Source organism: Zophobas morio, unplaced genomic scaffold (genome assembly GCF_036711695.1).
Source record: "Zophobas morio isolate AGI-343-1 ecotype UQ-CSIRO unplaced genomic scaffold, CSIRO_AGI_Zmor_V1 ptg000004l, whole genome shotgun sequence".
NCBI classification, from domain to species: domain Eukaryota; kingdom Metazoa; phylum Arthropoda; class Insecta; order Coleoptera; family Tenebrionidae; genus Zophobas; species Zophobas morio.
Genome location: NW_026972109.1, coordinates 18,908,107 through 18,924,765, shown reverse-complemented (window position 1 = coordinate 18,924,765; position 16,659 = coordinate 18,908,107). Strand labels below are relative to the sequence as shown.

Here is a 16,659-nt window from a genome sequence, read left to right as displayed (position 1 = left end):
TTTCCATTTTTCAGTTATTGGATTTTAAAAAATAGCAAAATTGAAAAATCAAAGATTGAAAATTTGAAAAATTGAACAAACAAAAAATTATAAAGTCGAAAGAAACTGATTGAACAATTGAAAAAAATTAAAGTTGAAAAAAGGAAAAATTATAAAACCGAAACATTGAAAAATCGAAAAATTGAAAATTGAAAGAAAATGAAAAAACGAAAAATAATAAAATCGAGGAAAAAGGAGCTTACGCTCTGGAAGTAAAAAGCGGAAAGAACGAACATAAACTTTAAGCAGTCCTGTGTAAAGGAAATAAACAAACATGACAAAGGTCAAACAAAAAAACTACGAGAATACAAACAAAATAAAAAGGAAACTTTTTATACATTATAAGAATAATCTTTTATTGAAGGTCACCTTCTGTTATTTGGCAACATATAAACTTTTCCATAAATTATACAACGAAAAAATTGTATCAGATACACTTTGATTTTAAATAGATACCTGCGTATCAAAAAAGTTGTTGAGCGTTGTAATCACTTACAAGATTAAACGATATTTTTAGTTATCATCGTTCTTAAAGTGCAGTTATATTTTTAATTAAAAAAAGTAGAAAAACAAGAAAAATCACAAAATAAGAGTTCAAATGTCGTAGGGACTTTTGTTATAACTTTATTTTTAAAATATGTAGGAAAATGCTTTTAAGTTATGTTTCTGTGAGTCATTTTGATTTTTGCAAATTAACCGATCATGTTTTGGTGTTTACTTATGTTAATTGTATTAAGTAAAGTGTATATACTGTTAGTATTTTATTGTATTTTTGGCTCGAATTTCGCCTACTCTCTGAAGAACATATGAAGATAGACTTATATTTTTTCCTTGGAAGCTTACATGATATGCTATTTTTAAATTGTACCACCGCCGACGTTGTGTGGTATTCAAATGGTGGTCACATTTTAAAGATCCACCAACGCCTCAATTTATCTCGAAATACACATGCCAACACTCCAGAATTAAGTTATGTTTAAATTCTTGTGCCAAGCATTTGCCAAAATTAAGTACTTGTAATGTAATCATGTACGCAGTACACAGAAGAAGGTAAAATATCATTTTTTTGCTCTACATCAATTCGATCGTATTTTTGATTCGGTTGCATCACTTGTGCATTTAATTAAGCTGTCAATCAGTAGGGATATTATTGTATTACCAACATGAATCAGCAGCAGGTGGTGGATCTTTAAAGTGGGAACAATATATGACGGGCCATATTGTGGTTGGTTATTAATAGCGGCCCATCATTGATAGCGATATTGCACACAGGTGTATAAATTTACTTATCGACTATTTTTAATTTTTATTATTATTTTAATTATTTAATTAATTTGATTTAATTTAACTTAATTAGTGTTTGCAGGAAACGCTGTACACTATTGACATATAAAATCGCAGCGGAATTTGCCACATTGGTAATTATTGTTGATGTATTGCCGACAAAATAAGTGAAGCTAATCACTACTGATTATAAAAACGTCCGTAATAAAAAGAATAATTATTATCAATCCGGTTGTGAATCGATGACGTCATCAAAATAATACCGATTTACCGACTGATAAAATTGATGCAGCAACATGCGCTCTCTCGCTTTCCAAGGTTGTCGCGATAATCAGCTGAAGGTTTTTGTGAATACCGGCTGTCAAAACAAGCACTTTTGACGGGTAAGTGTGTGTTTATTACAATCCTTTTCCACTGCTTTTCATTATTCAGCCCGAACTTTTTCCTTGCAATTAATCGATTGTTTGTTTTGTTCACCTAAAAGCAGCAATTTCGTCAGTTACGTGACACATAACCACACTTTTGACACCGTTTCTTTTTAAAGGTGAACATTCCATTATCGACGATGGATTGGTCTTTATGGAGGCCTCGAGAAGAAACCCTAACATCAATCAAAGAACTTTTACAAGACGCATTGATCCCGGATAGCGAAATACAGAAAGACGTCCAAAACAAGCTGAAAAACCTCGAGATTGTGGAAGATTTCACCTATTACCTTTTGTATATCGTCGGTCAGACGCATTTCTCGGAGGAGATTCGCTCGCTTAGCGGTATTTTATTAAAGAATAATATCGCGGCAGTGTACAATAAACTACCTCAAGACAGTATTATTAAGATTAGACAGTTGTGTTTAATGCTGCTTCGAGACCCATGTCGAGACGTTCGGACGAGCATTTCGAACGTGATCTACACACTAGCGAAGCACAATCTCAACACGTGGCCCGAATTAATACCGTTCTTGGTCAAGTCGTTCGAAACTCCAGACGAGTACGGCGACGTCGCCTTGACTACGCTGTTCAGCGTGTGCGAAGAGATGATGAACCTCGAGAAATCAGAAGAGGAAATCTGCACAATCACGAAGGAGGTTTTTCCGAAGTTTGTCGATTTCCTGGCGGATGAGAAGTGTGATAAAAAACAGAACATAATCAAACTAATCAATCAGTTTTTACAAGACCACTACAAGGTAATGAAACAATCTATAGATCTTGCCAAATATTTGAGAAATGTGATGCAGTTGGCTGACACGGATGACCTAGATATGCAGAAGTACATCTGTCACGCGTTTGTTATGTACATTGAGTATCGAGAAGAGTGCCTCTTGCCTCACTTACATGACGTCATCATGTATCTTATGATTAAAACTCAGCACGAGGACCTCGAGGTGGCGCTAGGTGCTTGTGAGTTTTGGCTAGCCGTGACAAAATTGAGTAACTGTAAAGAAATACTCACTCCTTACATTGACAAACTCATCCCGATTTTACTCAAAAACATGAAATACTCGACGTTTGAGTTGATTGCTTTGAAGGATACTCTCAGGGTGGATGAACAGAGTGACGATCCGTCAAAAGAGACGTTCCCGTTTCACATGCACGATAAAAGGATAACTCGGGAGGATGATTGTTACGAGAACGAAGATGGCGATTTTTTGGGGAATTGTGACGACGTTGATGATTTCTACGTCGGGTGGACTTTGAGGAAGTGCAGCGCTGCCTCCTTAGACGCGATTGCTGTTAAATTCGGGGAAGATATTCTCCCTTTGATTGTCCCTTTTCTTAACGAGCTTCTCTACCATCAAGATTTTTTAATTAAGGAGTCTGCGATTTTGGCCCTAGGGGCAATTTCCGAAGGTTGTATGAACGGGTTGAAACCCCATTTGCCGTATTTGATAGAATATTTGATTCATACTATGAACGACGAACATTCAATGGTCCGTGTGATCACGTGCTGGACGCTGAGTCGTTACGTTAGTTGGATCATCAACTCGCAACCTTCTCATTCTATTTATTTTATACCCGTTATGACGATTCTGCTGAAACACTTTATGGACGATAATAAGAGGGTTCAAAGAGCGGCGATTTCGGCCTTTTGCGTGTTTCAGGAAGAGGCACAGATGCAACTGATTCCTTACATTGATTTGATTCTGGAAGGGTTTCAGCTCGGGTTTCAAAAATTCAATTATCGCAGTCTTTATTTGTTGTACGACGCTATAAACGTCTTGGCTCTTTCGGTGGGGAACGAGTTAAGCAAGCCAGCGTATATAGAAAAATTGATGCCCCCAATAATGCAAAAACTCAACGAGTATAATAATTATTCCGACGACCAGTTCATTGCCGTTCTTGAATGTTTAGCCAACATAATCCCATCTTTGGACGCCGGCTTTTTACCTTATTCCGAAGTGGTATATTTGCAATGTATGGAAATAATCATGGACACTTTTATGGCGGATGCTAATTTCCAAGAGAACCTAAACGGGTTTGATCCTCCGGATAAAGAACCCATGCATGTTGCGCTGGACGTCTTATACAGCATGGCAGTGGGACTTAAATCCTATTTTTATAAGTACGTTACAAATAGTAACTTAGTCTGTCTCCTCTACACGACGATGCAAGACTGCTCCTTTTTGATCCGACAATCGTCCATAGCCTTATATGGAGAATTAGTATTGATCTGCTACCCTTATTTATCCACAAACGTGGGCGACTACATTAAATTAATAATAAAGAACCTCGACGAGTGCTACGAAGGGGTTTGTAAAAACGCCGCCTGGGTCATCGGTAAACTAACCACCGTCATGGGCGCCGAAATTCGCCCCTACGTACCTGAAATTTTAACCGCTTTCATCAACATTCTGAGGAACCCGACGGTGTCGAGAGCCATGCACCAAACCGTCTCGGTCTCGCTTTGTACGCTCTGTTGCGTGTGTCCCGACATCACCATAACCGAGTCCGACATCGTTCTGAAGAATTGCTGCATGTCCTTGCGCAGCCTGAAGGATTCAGACGAGAAGGACCTGGCCTTCCGGGGCCTGTGCCAAGTGGTCGTTCGTCACCCGGACTTCTGCCAGAACAACTTCATGTACTTCTGTGATGCTGTGGCGTCGTGGAACGCCGTCAAACCTGACTTGAAGGATATCATAAAGAATATTTTAATCTCTTTTAAAGAACAATGCGGGGAAATGAACTGGATACAGTTCTATGGGCAATTTCCTGAGCTGCTGAAGCTACAACTGTATAATCTTTACGGGGTTTGAACAGTTTCATTTAAACAATTTAACGGGGAACGAATTTTTGGGTGGGATAGCTTGAGTGCACCTGCCTTGAGTTAAATCGCGTCATATCGTCCACGAGGGAGGGATCGCGTTCGTCTATCATAACAATCAAGATTTTAAACCAAAAAGTGATCATCGTCGTCAAACATGGGGATTTATTTCAAGAGTCTGCAACTAGTCGTTCTGGGAAAAATGCATCCGAACTTAATGATTTACACCAAAAGCTGTTTTAAAAATACATTCTTTTAACGGTTCTGTGTTATCTTTTTCCTATATTTGTAACTTTCAAGTATTCTGACTTGGCTTTACAATGTTGCATTTAACTAAAGCTGATTATCGATGTTTTTTTCCATGATAGAGGATACTTTTGATATTGTATTGTTCATTGTGATCATTAAAGTGCTCAAACTGGTATGTGTTTTATTTTTGACAGACCTAAGGAGAGACTTTTGTAACGAAATTTTTAGGAGAATTGGAGTTTTATGGGAGGCATTAAGTGACGACAAAAGGGTTTTTGCATAATTTTTACATATTAATTATTATGATTGGTAAAATTTTCATGAAAATTTTTTTTAATATATTTGTATAATAGAACAAAGGAATAATTCTGTTCGGAGAAATGTTTTGGTTACTCTGTATTTTAGACACTGAATTTTGAATAAAAAAAAAAACAGATTATTCTACATGTTGTTACAGATGTTTAAAAAAAACATTGCAGGAAGCTGACGCTTGATTTACATCATAATGACAGAATTTTTTTTATGTATACAGTGATTGCATAGTAGATAGGAGACAATCGCCTAAATTGGCTTTGTTTACTTACTGACTAAGCTAAAGATTTTAATTTACGAATTTAATCGCCCCATATAAATAAATCAAAACATTTTTCAATTTTTAGACGTTTCTCAAGGCAAGGTAATCAAAACAAAACGTTTCGTACAAGATTCCATACCACCATTTTAAAACATGGTGAACTTCAGAAATTTTAAATATATGATTTTTTTACACAAAAGTGCAAATATGTGCTGATATGTTGAAAATCGTTGATGGAAACAAGTATTGTAATAGAGTGTATCCGGTGAATGGCTAATTTCATGTTTTCGTGACGTCATCTTAACAATTTTGCCGAATAATTTTTTTAAAATAACATCGTCCTACACGCGTTGAATTTTTATCCTAGGCATCTGGATTTTTGTAATTGTATAACAACATTTTGTAATTTAACTTTGAAATTGCGAAATTGAATGCTCTGAAATCTTGCAGACGTTGTAAGGTTATCGGAAGCGTGGTAAATCGATAATGAAAATTTATCCGTTTATGACTCCGCCCAAAAATTGATGACGTTATGTAGCAAAATTTGGTCTAATAAATGCTATTGATAAATTTGATCAAGTAACATACTCCTGCACTTGTCGTCTATGAATCCGTGTTGAGTTTTTACCCTAGGCATTCAAATTTAAAAATAATAAAATTGTATAACGTTTTACAACTTTAGAAGCGGAAATGATTCGAATTTTCCCAAACATTTTAAAGTTATTGTAAGCATGGTAAATTGCTAATGAAACTTTATCTTCATCTCTCCCCAAGTTGATGACGTCGATGCCAAATGTTATCGGATACATCTCATCTAAAATATGCAAAACATAAAACTTGTGGTTTATATATTTTTTACTTTGTGGAGGTTACCACAAAAAAATCGCAAAATCATATTTTATAATTTTTCAAACAAGCGCGATTTGTTGGACTGTACTTCAGGGACGACGTAAGTTTTTTTTTAACTTTATACTTATAGAGGTTATATAAAAAATTAAATTCGGAAAATCAAATTTTATAATTTATTTTATTTATTTATTTATGCTATGTATATATGTACCCATTTAATGCTGTAGTATACTCATTTTAAAGATATTTTTTGTGTTGTTTAGTAGATGGTACCAAGTTCTAAAATTATGTTTTTTGAAACAATTCAAATGTTACAAGACAGTGGAAGAAATGACATGGCTGGCCGCAAAAAAAGTAACTCATTTACAAAAACATACCACATTCTATTTGAAAAACAAAGTGGATATCAATTCCGGAAAAACCGAAAGCCATATCTTTAATTCTATACTTGTGCAGGTTTTATATTGCTTTTTGTGTTAATTTACAGTTCGAAAAATACGCTATTCAATACATTTAAGAAAGTTTTTTGCAGAGAAAAAGGTGGATGGCGTTTAAAAAAAAAACAAAGATGAATACTAATTAATTGATCAGATATTCATTTTATAGATTTCTTCGTGTTAATTTAAACCGTCCATCCTTTCAAATACTACGAGATATTACAGTGGAACAGATAAACTAGGACACCCGATGTGTTTTTCGATCTTTATAATTAGCGTTTTTTGTGCTCGTATTTTCTCGAAAAACACTAAAGTACCTTACCCTCAGCGAATTTCACTTAATTTTATCAGTTGCGCGCGCATTTTGCCAAAATTTTTGACATTACTGTATTTTCATTTAGATGCCGTTTTTAAAGGACCATTTTAGGAAACACGAGTTCTTTAGGGTAAATCAGAATTGCAAGTTTATACAAATCAACAAAAGATAGTTTGGGTTAAAATATTGGTCGAGAGTTATTTATAGGGATGTACCGACTAGTGGCCGACCGGTCGGATAAGCCGACTATTCGGCCATTTTTCATCGTCGGCTGCAGTCGGCGACTGGTCGGCTAAACAGCCGATTGGTCGGCTTTTTTTATTAAAATTAAAATAGTATATAAAACAATTAAACCCGGTTTACAGAACCAATTAAATATTTAATTGCGATTTAATTTTTAACCCCGCGTTGAAATACCATGTGACCGACTCTACGCCAATCAGACGTCGCTAATGGCCTTGTTAAATGTGCGATCAACTTAGTCTCAGTTAAAATATTGTATAAACTGGCCCTAAATTGTGTTATTCTTTATTTTTGTACTGAGTTACTAAAAAAAAATAAATGTTAAAATTATCCAAACAAATTTAACACATTTTTTGGAAAACAAAGGAACTTTAGTTATTCCTTTTATTAAAATAAAACAAATTTTTAAGGTAGTCAGAGAAATAGAAAAAAAAAACACACTGTCTGTCGCATTTATAAACCGGTTTTAGCAAACCCGAACAGTCGGCCGACTAGTCGGTTTTTACTGGCCGAACAATTGGCTAGTCGGTTAGTCGGCCAGACCTACAGTCGGTATATCTCTAGTTATTTATCACAACTTCCACCAAAATATCTAAAGGCATATATCTACTTCGTAACTTAAGTAACAATCTTTCATCCAAATATATCAGAATCGCTTATTTCTCATTGTTACATTGTCATTTTGACCATGGTATTCTAAATTGGGGTCATTCAACATCATTACAAAGACTTTTTAAACTCCAAAGAAGAGCTGTTAGAATTGTGGCTGGTATTGGTTACCGAGACGAATGCAAACCACATTTTACTAAACTAAAAATTTTTACCTTACCTTGTTTGTTTATATTTCGTTGCCTTGAGCATTTAATTAAAAATTTTGGGAACTATTTTCCACTAAAGTCGTTTCATCAATATGAAACTAGAACGGATGAAATCGCCTTTAAATTATTAAGACTGAGCAAATCTAAGTCTGGCACTTCATACTATGCCATCAAGTTTTTTAATAAATTACCGAATTCCTTTAAAAAAATGACTCCTAAACTTTTCTTAATGAAAATTAAACAGCACCTCCTTGACCACGCATATTATTCCTTCGAGGAATATCTGCATAACAATTTGTTTGAAATATAAAATCTAGTCTTATTGATTTCTATTGTCAAATATATTAGTCTCATTGTTATAATGTTACATATTATTTTTTGTCCCTATTAGGTACTGACTTGTGTAAACACTATTGTGTATTAACATGAATAAAGACATACATACATACATACATTCCGGAAGTACAATCAATAAATAAATTGTAGAATTTAATTCTGCGATTTTTTATAATAACCCCTTTAATAAATCAAAATAAAAATAGGTGTAGATTATTAAATTACAGGTAAAGAAGCATGTTTCAAGTGAGTTTTTTCATAAATAAAATATTAAGATGACGTCATCAACTTAGTAAAGAACAAATAAAAAGTTTTTAATAGGTACTAGTAACGACGGACTACATAACATAATAATAACAAAAATAATAATTGAATAAATTACTTCATTTATTAATTTTTTGACGCATCGTGTAATAATTTAAAAAAATATGGGTACCTACTTTAGTGAAATCACGAGTGTGGATATACATGTAATATCCTGCATATTTTAAATAGGGTTTATCTAACAATATTTAGAGATGAATGCATCATGTGTTTGGAGGAGATAAACAAATAAATTTTGTAATTTCTAAGTTTATAAATTGTAAATAGACAATATTTACTTCCCGAGCGTAAGCTAAGGAAGTATAGTAATCGAGTCCATCGGCCGAATTGCCACCTTCTCGATGAGTCATCTCTAGAGTCTAAAAAAGTGGTCTTCCGTTTCCGTCTGTCTGTCTGGTGTCCGTATCCATTTTTATTAGACAAGTAATCTCCGAAACTACTGGACCAATGGTTGTCAAATTTGTAAGTATATTGGGATATTGGGAATATCATGTAGATAGTTAAACACTAACCAAAATTTGGCTAATCATCTCCACCACCAATGGGATGACGTCATCTCCAAAATTTAAAAGAAAAAGTTTTTTTTTAATTTTATAAAATAATATACTCCTGCAGTTGTGGTGTCTGAATTTGTGTCGAATTTTCATCCTAGATATCCAGAATTTTTGGAAAAATTCAAAACTATATAAGTGCTTTACAATAGAAACTTTGAAACTGCAAAGCCGAATGCTCTGAAATCTTGTAGATATTTTAAGGTTATCGTAATCATGGTAAATTGTTAAGCAAATAAACGAATAAAGTTTATCCCATCCCAAAAAATTGATGACCTCATCCCAAAATTTTGCCGAATAAATCCTATCTAAAATGCGTAAAATATAATGAGTCTATATTTGTAATTTATCATTGCATTAAAAGTTTTTAAATTTCTTATACAAGATGATTCATAAAAAATAATGAAAGAGTCAATTTATTTTATAGATTAACGGTTCACTCCGTTTTACCGAAAATTTGGGAATACAATACTGTTATCATTAGTACTGCATTGCACTTACCCAAAATGCTCGCAAAAATGTTGATGACGTCATCACTATTAAGGGAAAACTCATTTGGAACGTACGGCCAGCACACTTCTTTACATTTCCTTTAATGTAACATATATATCTTTATTTTAACATCTAAGGGTTCTCATAAAAAATATAAATAAAGTTTTCTTAATCAAATTTTGTAACTTTTCAAAAAAGCTGGATTTGTTTTATGTATCTCAGGGGCGAAGGAAGTTCTGTCGAAATAACTTTCGACCAATTTTTTTTACAAATCCGAGGTGAAAAATAAGGGCTGCTTAATAAAACACAAGTATAGTAAAATTAAAATGGAATTTATATAGCACAATGTTGAGATGAGGTCATCAAATTATTGGTGGGGATGATCAAACGAATTTTGGTTAGCGGATCTAACATGTAAGCGGTATTCCTAAAATATAACAAAATTTCACAGCAATTAGTCCAGTAGTTGCTGGAATTATCTTTCTAATAAAATCACCAACAGACAACAAACGACGTAGAGCAGAAAAGAGGGATCTACTTTTTTCTACAGTAGAAGCCATGAAACGTCCAGAAAACATGAAATTAGCATTTGCCAAATATCCTTACTACAAAGGTTTTGCTAAATTTTTATTTATATTTTGATTTCAATATCAGTTATTTCTGAGATTACTTTACTATGTTCCACAGAGTTTGTCATTTTCACTTTACCATTCCGGAATCACTTCGCACCATATATTTTTACCACAACAAATTAATCAATTGCTCCAAACAACTACCTGCGGATGAAACAATTTATGCGATGGAGAACCGACAAACAGATCTATTTAGGGAACAGCATAAAGTTAATCGATCGTCCTAATTTCAGTTTATGTTTTACGATAAGTGTTTTGATGTTTTAACAAGATGTTACACACACCCACTAAAGTGAAAAATTTTGGCTCGATAATTATGGTCGCATTTTTTGAATAAAAAATCCGAGACGGCAGACAGACGAACAGACGAACAGACGAACAGACAAATAGATAGACAAACGGAAACGGAAGACCTATTTCTTCGTATTGTAGGGGTCATGAAAGGTCAAGAAAACGTAAAAGTATGGAGTCGGTCGACGGATTCGCTTACAATATTTCCTTCGTTTACTCTCGGGAAGTAAAAATATTAAAATAATAATAATAATAAAAAAGTGGTGGTTGTATTTGTAAAATTTTGTATAATCAGGAAAATTTTAGTGAAATAATAAAGTATGTCGTTGTTCAGTTGTCAAATTAAATAAATTGGTAAGCATGTGTGCACACCCTTGAACTTGTATGTTTCAAGCCCAAATTAAACGAAGACGATATCCTGAAATTAAATAGCACGCAACTATTGTTTTAAAATTTATGACAGTGATTGAAGCTGATGTCACTTCGGTAGAAACCTGACTCCACATCTTCAGTTTAACTACGTATTTCTTACTAAAACGTTTCTCTTTTCCAGAAAATGCCCTCAAAATTTAATTGCCCCACTTATCCAAATCGTCATAGACGAAACGAGGAAGTCATGCAAGAAACAACCGACAGCCTGTGGCTTCAACCCATCAGATAATGGTAAGAATTAATTTTCGCAATAAAAAAATATACAGAAAATTTCTACGCACTTGTTTAAATATTTACTCTCCCGGAAAATATATGCATTAAGTAACTGTACTTTATTCAAATTTAATACGCTCAAACAACCCGATTTCTCTAAAAGCGGAAGGTAATAATTATTCAAAACTTTGTACTTCCGTATCCGCTACAAACAATTTTTCTATTGTTGTTGCTGTACTAAAATATTTATCCTTTGTTTCTGGGATTAGTTTGCGTTACGTTTACTCACTAGAAAAAATATTGGGTAAGGCCTTACCTATGTAGAAAAACCTCTGGCGAATAGTCCTATTTCGGGTATTTGTACACAATCAATAACAACCTACTAATGTCTTCTTTTAATAGATGTGATTCACTTTAACACACATGTTTAATTTCAAATATTGTGTCACTTTCGCATGAATCACGTCACGTTGTAGATTTCGAGATAGCTCGTTTTTCTGTAAACCTTTATTTTCCGCAGCCTACGAACCCTTAAAGCTCATGCAAACCGTGATGGCCAAAACGAACGAAATTTGTCTGAGGTATTTGGACAACAGCATGTTGTGTTCTCTACCATCCCCCGGGGTACCCCATAATGTTGTCAGTGTGTGTGCTGCAAAGAATAAAAGACGACGAATGGAAGACAGACATGTGGTGATTCACGACTTAAACACCATGTTTAATATACAGGTAAACCGTAAAATTAGAAATAAAACCGTAAACAAGGCTGTTTGATGTTTTAGGAAGCTAGTCCGTCCAGTTATTATGCAATATTTGACGGTCATGCAGGTCATGATGCCGCAGCCTACAGTTCGGCTCATCTGCACCAGTTCCTGGCCGAAAACAAACACTTCGTTGCTAATCCAGAACAAGCTTTACTTGATGCCTTTTGTAAAACTGACGCTTTATTTATTGACAAATGTAACGTCGAGGTTCGTACACATAAAAATCAAAGGGGAAAATCTTATTTTCGTTTTATAGCGGTTCAACAGTGGTACTACGGCGGTGTGCGCGCTGTTACGACCTAAGGAAAAAACTTTATACGTAGCGTGGGTCGGGGATTCACAGGCTGTTTTAGTTAATCAAGGACGGGTTTTGCAATGTGTCAATCCACATAAACCTTGTCGAGCCGTGAGTTCCGTTTATAATTTAACGAATCGGTAACAATGGAGTTTTTTTTTTAGGATGAAAAGGAGAGGATCGAGAAACAAGGAGGGTATGTTTGTTTCTGGGGTACCTGGAGGGTCAACGGACAGTTGGCTGTTTCTAGAGCAATAGGTAAATGTTGATACGTCGTAACAATTCCGACATGTTTGAAATGCTTTACACCTATCTTATCAGTGTTTGTTTTCATTACATCATGATTCAAAAAGACAAGACCCGTTTGTTACAAAGTATTTTGTTTGAGGAAAGTTATGTAATACGTTTCGTATTCGAGGCGTCTTAACAACTTCAGGTTGAAGTAGGAGAACAACTGAAATCAGTTGGGTTGTCAAATACAAATAAAAATTGTTTGCCATTATTACTTTGATGAGAATTAATTAATTGAGTTTTTCTCAAAACTACTACCTGCGTAGGAAATAAATTACATAGTGAACAATCTAAAAAACTAACGACATATTTTAAAACGAATACTAATTGTTATTTAGAAGTTGCTTTAAATATAATATAAAATAATAATATAAAAAGAGAAAATAAATCATTCATAGTGAAAAATAATTTAATTTTTATAAATAATTGTATTTGTAACATTTGGTAAGCGTGGAAAGTTGCTGTTCGTGAAACCTGTTCATTTGATCCAACAAGATTTTAACTATGAACGGAAAGCGTCTTATTAATATCAAATAACTATTTAGTTGAGCGTAATAAATTTCTAAAATGGAAAAGTAGACAAATATAATCATTTATGCATTGAATTATAATATAAAATTGTTTACCCAGAATAATTCAAAAAATTAAGATATGAAACAATATTTTTTTATTACATCAAAAACGGTTGTCATTTTGTTAAAATTCTGGGATTGCAGTATTGTTGTTGTTAGTATTACAGTGTATAAAATTTTATTGCGAAAACCTTTCTTTAAACATACGCACAGTATTCCTGTGGCTTTACTTCATATTTTAATTTATAATTTATAGAGGGTTTCATAAAAAATGAGATTAGCATAATCAAATATTATACTTTGCCTCAGAAGCTACATTTTTTGTGCTTCAGGGACGAGGAAACTTTTCTCGAAGTATATTTATTATATTTTGAATCATTTTAGGCAAAAGTACTTCACTCTTCTTTGAAATAACAATTCAGGAAATAGCTTTTTTAATTTAACACAAACTTTTTTGTGTAGAATTTCGAGCTTTTGAAAGCGTAATTTTCAAATGTATTGAGGAGACAATAGGGGTTACAAAAAGGTAATCCCAAAAAATTAAATGTGTCATTTCCGGTGAAATTAGAGCTACTAGGATCGATTTTGCAATGTACTGAAATATTTTGTAGATTTTCATCGTCTAGCTTATTTCCTGTGGATGTAACGGTTTGGAAATAATGTTGACTAAGCTGTATATTGTGTAACATAACTACTGAGAGCAATAAAAACACGATCAAAGGTAGCTACGAATTTTCGAAAATTTTATCAGATTACCATCAATTTGAAAGTTTAAATTGAAAATGTAATGATAAAGGACAAACTTTCAAAAATCCATGGCTTAGGTTTTTATACGCCTACGTCAAGTTTCATTTGACAAGCAGTGAAGCTACCATATAAACGAAAAAAAAAAACGCCCTCCAGTTGGATATGGAATTAGTTGATTTGGTCGTGGTTGATTACTGAGATGTAGTCAAGAAAATGTTGAAAAAGCTGTGATAGTGCAAACATGGCTAACACATTTGTAAAATTATAATAGTTTCATGGCTAACTAGAGGCCGTGTTTTTTTAGATCATGGGAAAGTGTTAAATCTGTTTTTTTTCTGTCTAATTTTTGGAACTTCGAAATTTTTTCAGTGAATCCTTATAAGTTGCTTCATTTGAGCGACTGTAAAAAAATGCTAATCAATTTTAGTGGTGTAAAATCTGTGTGAAATAATAATTGAAACTGATGACACTAAATGATTGAAGTTTATAATTTTTTTAATTAATACAATTAAAAATAAAAGTCAAGCCAAAGCAACCGAATTTTTGAATATTTTGTTCGCACAAGTAGTACTGTCTTGTGTGACACAAACATAGCATAATCAAAATAAAGGTTTAATTTTTCTAAAACGTATCATTCTTCTGCTGTGTTTAGGGGTAGTATACAATTGAAAAATATACCAAATAATTGTACCTTGTGAAAGATGTTTTAGCTTTTTCCAAATTCTGTTCCACATATATTAATATATTTTGAGGCTTACAATACCTCAAAACAGATTCGACTTGTTTTCTTGAAGCGATTTTACCTTTTGATAACGTCCTTACGTCACGGAAAACAAAGGAGAACAGAGCATTGTATAGTTCGCATTTTTGGTCAAGTCATGTTTAATGGATGCTATTATATGTAGAAATATTCATGGCATTCAATATATATGTTTAGATCGAGGGGGGCTAATAACGATAGACTATTGTTCAAGATCAAAGGAACTTTTCTAATCTAATCAATAGACTAAAAAGAAATTTGGCGCAGTGCATACACTTTTTAAGTAAATTTAAACTTCCCAGAAACCAGATTTCGTCATATTAAAACTTGTTTTAATCGTCGCGGTAATGTTAATTTCCTGTGGAAATCTCATAAGTTGTGTTTTGTTTGCCACTGGGAAATTACCGGTCGTTTAGCGGTGATTTCCGTAACAAAGTAAATTCCACGGTCGACGCGAAATTTTTACAGGAGGTTAAACTTACCATTTAATAGATTGCATATAAAACATTTGCCACAAGAACAAGAAATATTAAAACGACAACATTTTTTATCATTCCAATAAAAACGATTACGAGTAAAATTATATTGTACTGAAATAGATTTTTTTTTGCAAATTCTTCATCATATAATCTATTTCCTATTACCTAGTAGTTTTGCGATAGTATAACTGATCAGTTGACAAGTAACAGCGTATAAATTTACAGATGGTCTATGTCTATATATTTTACTACTTAATGGATCCTGTATTACCCACACTGTAGTACTTCATAACAATTTAGTATATGTCTTAAAAACATTTTCATTACTTTTACACTTGACTATAAAACTAAAAAGTGTGCCATCTTCTAGAACATTAAGAAGTTAGCAACTAACATAAAAACAACTTTATTATATCGCCTTGAACGACTTGATGAACACACACACACGCCTTAAAAACATCAAACTTCATACAAGCTTTTGTGATGATGTCACTATTGTTGGTGAACTGTATCGATCTACCACTTGTTGATTATATGGGTAATTTGTCCACACATAAGGGAAATCCCTATGTGACAACCTGACAACACGATCGAAACATTTGTAGATTCACACAAACGCACTAAAGGGTTTTTTTTATTTTTTATTTATCACAGAATTGTGCGAAAATGATGTTAAAATTAAATCTGCCAAATTTGGGTATCAACTAGATATTTTATAGAAGGTGAGGAGAATTTAGAAAAATGTTGATATTGTTGACATTTCGAGAAACTTTTTACAGCTGCACCGTAAGAGGGCGCCACTTGTAATATTTTTTTGCGGTTATTCTTAATATTTGTGTCCCTATTTATTCCAAAAGAGAGAAAATAGAACACCGATATTTCACTTGTATACACAGTTTTTCTGAAATGTGATCTAATTTAAAATGCAAAGATATGCAACACATATTACAACCTTGCTTCAAGTTTCAACTAGTTACATTCGTGAGAGACATTAGCAATTTATAGAGTACAATAATGCTATGTTAAATAATTATGATTATAATTGGCACAGGACTCTCATTTATAATGTATGTGCCACCGTACGATTCAATACTTCGCAAAATTTTTCAGGAAATAACATAAATCTTGTATTTTTATGCCATACTTTTTCCAGGCCCATCTTCACGCTAGTTCGGACATAATAATTTTTATGGAAGAGGAACATATTATGTAAGATAGATGTGTAACTGTTATAAATCTGTAATTGCATTGAGATTATCCCATGACTCATGGGTATGTGTAATTTACCCATGAAGTATGAACAAAACACTGGAAATGAGCCAACACTTATAAAAATATTATCATAAGAAAAAAAATCGTTGCATTGTTCTAAATTCACGATCTGAAAAAATATTTATAAAAAATTAACACGAA

General features: G+C 33.4%; 3 protein-coding genes across 3 annotated transcripts in view; 2 read left to right on the top strand and 1 right to left on the bottom strand.

Moving 5' to 3' along the window:
* Nucleotides 1-11,725, bottom strand: part of LOC135144650 (fatty acid-binding protein-like) — a 29,899-nt gene extending 18,174 nt beyond the window's left edge. Inside the window, exon 1 of the mRNA XM_064076721.1 lies at nt 11,655-11,725. The gene's annotated coding sequence lies outside the window, so the exon portion shown is untranslated. The remainder of the gene's footprint in view (nt 1-11,654) is intronic.
* LOC135144612 (uncharacterized) overlaps nt 1-16,659 on the top strand; it is a 151,905-nt gene that overhangs the window by 16,422 nt on the left and 118,824 nt on the right. Inside the window, exons 2-6 of the mRNA XM_064076644.1 lie at nt 11,247-11,356; nt 11,859-12,067; nt 12,121-12,309; nt 12,359-12,508; nt 12,562-12,655. Coding sequence (XP_063932714.1) covers nt 11,247-11,356; nt 11,859-12,067; nt 12,121-12,309; nt 12,359-12,508; nt 12,562-12,655 — 752 coding nt within the window. The remainder of the gene's footprint in view (nt 1-11,246; nt 11,357-11,858; nt 12,068-12,120; nt 12,310-12,358; nt 12,509-12,561; nt 12,656-16,659) is intronic.
* LOC135144620 (transportin-2-like) lies at nt 1,524-5,003 on the top strand. Its single transcript, XM_064076657.1, has 2 exons — nt 1,524-1,706; nt 1,868-5,003. The coding sequence occupies exon 2, from the start codon at nt 1,889-1,891 to the stop codon at nt 4,571-4,573; it is 2,685 nt and encodes an 894-aa protein (XP_063932727.1). The 5' UTR covers nt 1,524-1,706; nt 1,868-1,888; the 3' UTR covers nt 4,574-5,003.

Bases quoted from the DNA above. Each gene is read 5' to 3' on its own strand.
- LOC135144620 (XM_064076657.1), top strand. From the start codon at position 1,889: ATGGATTGGTCTTTATGGAGGCCTCGAGAAGAAACCCTAACATCAATC.